Source organism: Gossypium arboreum, chromosome 10 (genome assembly GCF_025698485.1).
Source record: "Gossypium arboreum isolate Shixiya-1 chromosome 10, ASM2569848v2, whole genome shotgun sequence".
In the NCBI taxonomy this organism is placed as follows: domain Eukaryota; kingdom Viridiplantae; phylum Streptophyta; class Magnoliopsida; order Malvales; family Malvaceae; genus Gossypium; species Gossypium arboreum.
The window spans coordinates 75573147-75578382 of record NC_069079.1 but is presented as its reverse complement, the minus strand read 5'-3'; the positions used below and the strand labels follow the sequence as shown (position 1 = coordinate 75578382).

At 40.8% G+C, this 5236-nt stretch overlaps 1 protein-coding gene across 1 annotated transcript; it reads right to left on the bottom strand.

The window, feature by feature from the left end:
• Nucleotides 1-3123: 3123 nt before the first annotated feature.
• LOC108455331 (uncharacterized) lies at nt 3124-3429 on the bottom strand. The gene has a single exon (XM_017753909.1). It carries the CDS (start codon nt 3427-3429, stop codon nt 3124-3126), a length of 306 nt encoding a protein of 101 aa, XP_017609398.1.
• Nucleotides 3430-5236: the final 1807 nt, after the last annotated feature.

The following is a 5236-nucleotide window of genomic DNA, read 5'->3' as shown; positions in this document are numbered from 1 at the left end:
GGAATTAGAAGGCCAGATGTTGAGGCAACCCAATTTGAATTGAAACTAGTGATGTTTCAAATGCTACAAACGGTGGGCCAATTTAGTGCTATGCCCACGGAAGATCCACATCTCCACCTTTGATTGTTTATGGAGGTGAGTGACTCATTGAAGATAGTCGGTGTGACTGAAGGCGTACTGAGGTTGAAGTTATTTCTGTACTCATTGCGAGATCGAGCACGAGCATGGCTCAATTCATTGCCACCAAGTTCTATATCTACATGGAAAGAATTAGCAGAGAGATTTTTGGTTAAGTATTTCCCGCCTAGCAAAAATGCTAAGTTGAGGAACGAGATTTGTAACACCCCAAACCCAACCTAGACATTTGAGACGTATCTGTGATGTGACATTGGAGTGAGTTTTGAAAATCGCTGATTTAATAGAAAAGTTCGTTGTTGTTAAAACCTTGTTTGTGATTCTTTTGAAAAACTAACTTGATTAATCCATTTTCCAAATTACAAGTTCATTTAGAAAAAACATGTCTCGTACTAGGTTGTTAAAAAACTATAAAAAAATGTTGTCATTTTGGAAGCATTTAAGTCAAGTTACATAGCATGATAGTTGAAAATCAATTACTTTTTGAAAACCAGAATCCTACGGTTAGCAGATATAAATCAAGTTAATAAAATTCCAAAATAAAAATAAAACTTAAAACGGCCTTATTACATAAAACACCCCAAAAAAATTACTTTTACTGAAGTTAAAAGAAAATTGTAGACAGTGGTGTGGCCATCTCTGACTCCCTCGCAGCACTGACCCGCCAAAGGATTACCTGCATAGTTTAACAGAGAATGGTGAGTTATGAAACTCAGTGTGCAATCCCTAATTAATAGTAGTGAAACATACAGTTTTGAACAGTCTGGGCTTAAGCCCATATCAGTAGCAATATCAGTGTGGGCCTTAGCCTATTAGGTAGTATTAACAGTGTGGGTCCTAGCCCAACTTAGTACAGTATCAGCAATGCATAAAGAGATCCCACCCAACCATCCTCTACACTCCACTCTGTCCAGCCCTAGACTCCATGTGGGGAATAAATCAACCCAACCATCCCTACACTCTAGAATAAAGTACCGATTTCGGTACTAACAGTAATTGCAGCAGAGCTGCCAGTATTAGGCTTAGAGCCTTTCAGTACACTTCCTCCAACGATATATATCCCACCCCATGCAATGCAACATAATATAAATGTACATACGATAAGAATGGTATGCTCAAATAGACATACATCACACGGGTATTTTCGTCATTTACCTCATAGGGGTATAACAGTCATTTCATAAATTAAGGTTCAGGTATACTTTCCGACCCAACAGTAGGTCCACAGTCGTCTCGTGTGACCCGTGCAACCTTAACAATTTAAACAGTATCACGCTCGTGTGACTCACTAAGCCCAAATAATGGTCTTGGTCGCACAAACTACACTGCCGGCCCAACAATCTCCACACATTCATGCTGTTTGCCCGTGTGGGGCCCACACGACTCGTTTCTATCCATCGTGGCTTAAAATCGACCTAAGCCCATGAAATCGTTCGTGGTGGCCCTTCGGTCGAATGCCCACGCTTTGAGCATTCGGCTCACCACATGTGCATGCGTACGCTCGTGTAGTGTCAACAGTAATACATTTCCGGCTTTTGCTAATCTATTACTAATGATAGTGTGATTACACACCTTATGAAGACGTGCGGTTACTCCACTAGCCAAAGCCCAAAGCTTACATTCAACCAGGATACACTATCAACCAAAGAAAAATGAATAACATTTCACTCTTATACTTAACACCAAAATTCCAGTAATACTTGCCTTGAAGAAATATTGAAGATTCCTCTTTTAAACCGATACACACAGCCAACTATAACCTCTTTTAACGATTACATGCATTCCAAAATGACCATATAACTAATATAGTACATGCCCATAAAATGAACTAGGCGTACAACCACTTACCAAAGTGTAAACTGATACCAGAGAATGAGAGCAATCGGTTCGAAGATCCCCAAAAGATAGTCTCTCCAACAACTAGCGCTATCACTACCTTAAGAATTGTTGATTAGAAAGAGAGTGTTAAACGAGAACTATAAATTCAGTAAGAGATAAAAGGGGTGAGTAGAAACAAAATCCAATAAAACAGCACTTACAGCCCAAGTCGACAGAGAAGAACAAAAGAAAGAATTGGTTCACCGAGGGTCAATGCAGAAGCACACTTCAGTCAGCAAGGATTAGAATGTATTAGAGAGAAGAAGGAAGAAGAAAGAAAAGGAAGAGTGAATCGGTCCCAACAGGTCAAAACCAAAAGAGATAGGGAAAGTAGGCAAACAATGAATATTAGGACAAAGAATATTGATGCTACGAAGAAGAGAAACAAAAGAAATCGGTAGTCAAATTGTTAAAAGAAACAAACAGAAAAGACCTAAAATGACCAAAGTGAAACGACCAAAACGGAGAGGTTGAAATTCACCAAGAAGGAAAAAATCAAAACAAAACAATGACCAAATGCTCAACTTTTGCCCAAAAGCTAAAAATGCCAAATGTGAGAGTCCACAATCGGCACACCCCCTACTACTCTCTTCAAATCCCTATTTTTACTCCCAATATCCTGGTAAAATCACTCAATCCTTATCCCACTCACCCAACTCCCTAGCAACTGAAAATCCCTCCAACCACTACCTAGAATTCGGCCTCAACATCTCTTACTCCTTCAGCACTCCAATTTTGATCCCGCTACAACACCTTCGCAACGTCAGGAGCAAAACAAAACCAAATACTCTGCACTGACAAGCCTCGAACCTCAGACCTCAAGCCACACTCCACACGCCTATTGCCACTTGACTAGCAAGCCCTTTATGTCATGCAACACTCTCAATAATTTAAAAGTCTATTCGCAGTAAACAAGGGTTAATTCTATAAGAAGCCAAAATTTTACTTAAGCCTAGGTTTGAACCCAGGTCTTCCCACACTACTCAGAACCCTTAACCATCACAACAAGTAAGCCAACATGCAACATAACATGGAATTAAATTGCTAAAGATTTGGGACGTTACAACTCTACCCCCCTAAAAGAAAATTTCACCCTCGAAATTTACCTAATCAAAACAAATATTGGTATTGCTGTCGCATCGCCTCCTCGGGTTCCCACGTAGCTTCCTCGAAATTGTGATTACATCTTAGCACCTTAACCAGTGGAACAGACTTCGTCCTCAGAACTTTCACATCGCGATCTAAAATCTGAATCGGCTCCTCCTCAGAAATCAGGTCTAGTCTAACCTTAATCTCCTCAGCCAAGATGATGTGCATAGGATAAGAGCGATATCGCCTCAACTTAGAGACATGGAACACATCTTGAATCTGGTCCAACTTTGAAGGTAACTCAAGTTGGTAGCTAACCGGTCCCATGCGCTTCAATATATGGTAAGGCCCAATGAACCTAGGGCTTAACTTGCCCTTCCGACCAAACCTCAGTACCTTCTTCCACGGTGAGACCTTAAGAAACACCAAGTCCCCCACCCAATATTGAATCTCCTTATGCTTTAGATCCGCATATGACTTCTGTCTGTCGGATGCCACCTTTAGTCAATCTCGAATCAACCTCACCTTATCTTTGGTATCAGAAATCAACTAGGGCCCAGAACACGCCGCCCCCAAACTCAGTCCAACAAGAAGGGGTACGACACTTACGACCATATAATGCTAGACTGATAGTTGTTGTTGTATACAAACTGTGCCAAAGGTAAGTAATCCTTCCAACTGCCCCGAAAATCAGTCACACAACTTCTTAACATGTCCTCTAGTATCTGAATCACCCTCTCTGACTGATCGTCTATCTGAGGATGGAACGCAGTACTGAAGCCCAACCTCATACCCAGTGCCTCATGCAACTTCTTCTAGAACCGAGATGTAAAGCGAGGATCTCTATCGGATATAATAGAAACCGGTACCCCATCCAGCCTCACAATTTTGGATAGATACAGCTTAGCCAACTTCTATAATGAGTAATCAGTACGAATAGGTATAAAATGGGTAGATTTGGTCAACCAATCCATGATGATCCACATCGAATCTTTCTTAGAAGGCGTTAAGGGTAGCCCACTAACAAAGTTTATAGTTGCTCTCTCTCATTTCCAAAGCATAATCTTGACAGGCTGAAGCATCCCTGAAGGCAACTGATGCTCCGCCTTAACCTACTGGCAAGTCAGACACTTACTCACAAAATCAATAACTTCCCACTTAAGTTCTAGCCACCAATACAATTCCAAAAAATCCTGGTACATTTTATTCCCACCAGGATGCATATTGTAAGGACTATTATGCTCTTATTGCAGTATAGACTGCCTCAAATCAGTATCTTTCAGTACACATACATTCATACGGAAACACAGTATCCCTTCGATATTTAGCCCAAAATTTGAGGTCTCCTATTTTCTATCTGTCGAAAACGAGAACCCAGTGACTCATCTTCCAATTACTTATCTTTAATCTACTCAATCCACCTCGGTTTAACTTGAAGTTCAGCCAATAAACTACCATCGTCGAATAAACTGAGACGAGTAAACATCGCTTTCAAATCAGTAACATCCCTACAACTCAATGCATCAGCAATCACATTAGCCTTACCAGGATGGTATTCAATCGAACAGTCATAATCCTTAAGCAACTCGACCCATCTACGCTGCCTAAGGTTTAACTCCTTCTGAATTAGGAGATACTTGAAGATCTTGTGATCCGTATAAATGATACACTTCTCACTATACATGTAATGCCTCCAAATCTTCAGTGCAAATACCATCACAGCCAATTCCAAGTCATACGTTGGGCAGTTCGCTTCATGCGTCTTAAGCTAACGAGACGAATATGCCACTACCTTACCCTCTTGCATCAACGAGCATCCCAAACCAACATGTGACGCATCGCTGTAGACAGTAAATTCCTTCCCAAATTTTGGTTGTGTCAAGACAGGGGCCTCAGTCAGAACTTTTTTAAGCTTCTTAAAACTTTCTTGCTGCTTATTAGTCCAGTTAAACGGTACTCCCTTACGCAACAACTTAGTCAGAGGTATAGCAATCAATGAGAACCCCTCAACAAATCGTCTATAATACCCTGCCAGACTTAGAAAACTTCGAATCTCAGATACCAACTTAGGTTGATTCCAATCTAGAACCGCTTCAATTTTCTGAGGATCAACCCTAATCCCCTCAACAGATAC

What these genes read in the sequence shown, in the direction of transcription:
- LOC108455331 (XM_017753909.1), bottom strand. Translation starts at nt 3,429, where the DNA reads ATGGGACCGGTTAGCTACCAACTTGAGTTACCTTCAAAGTTGGACCAG.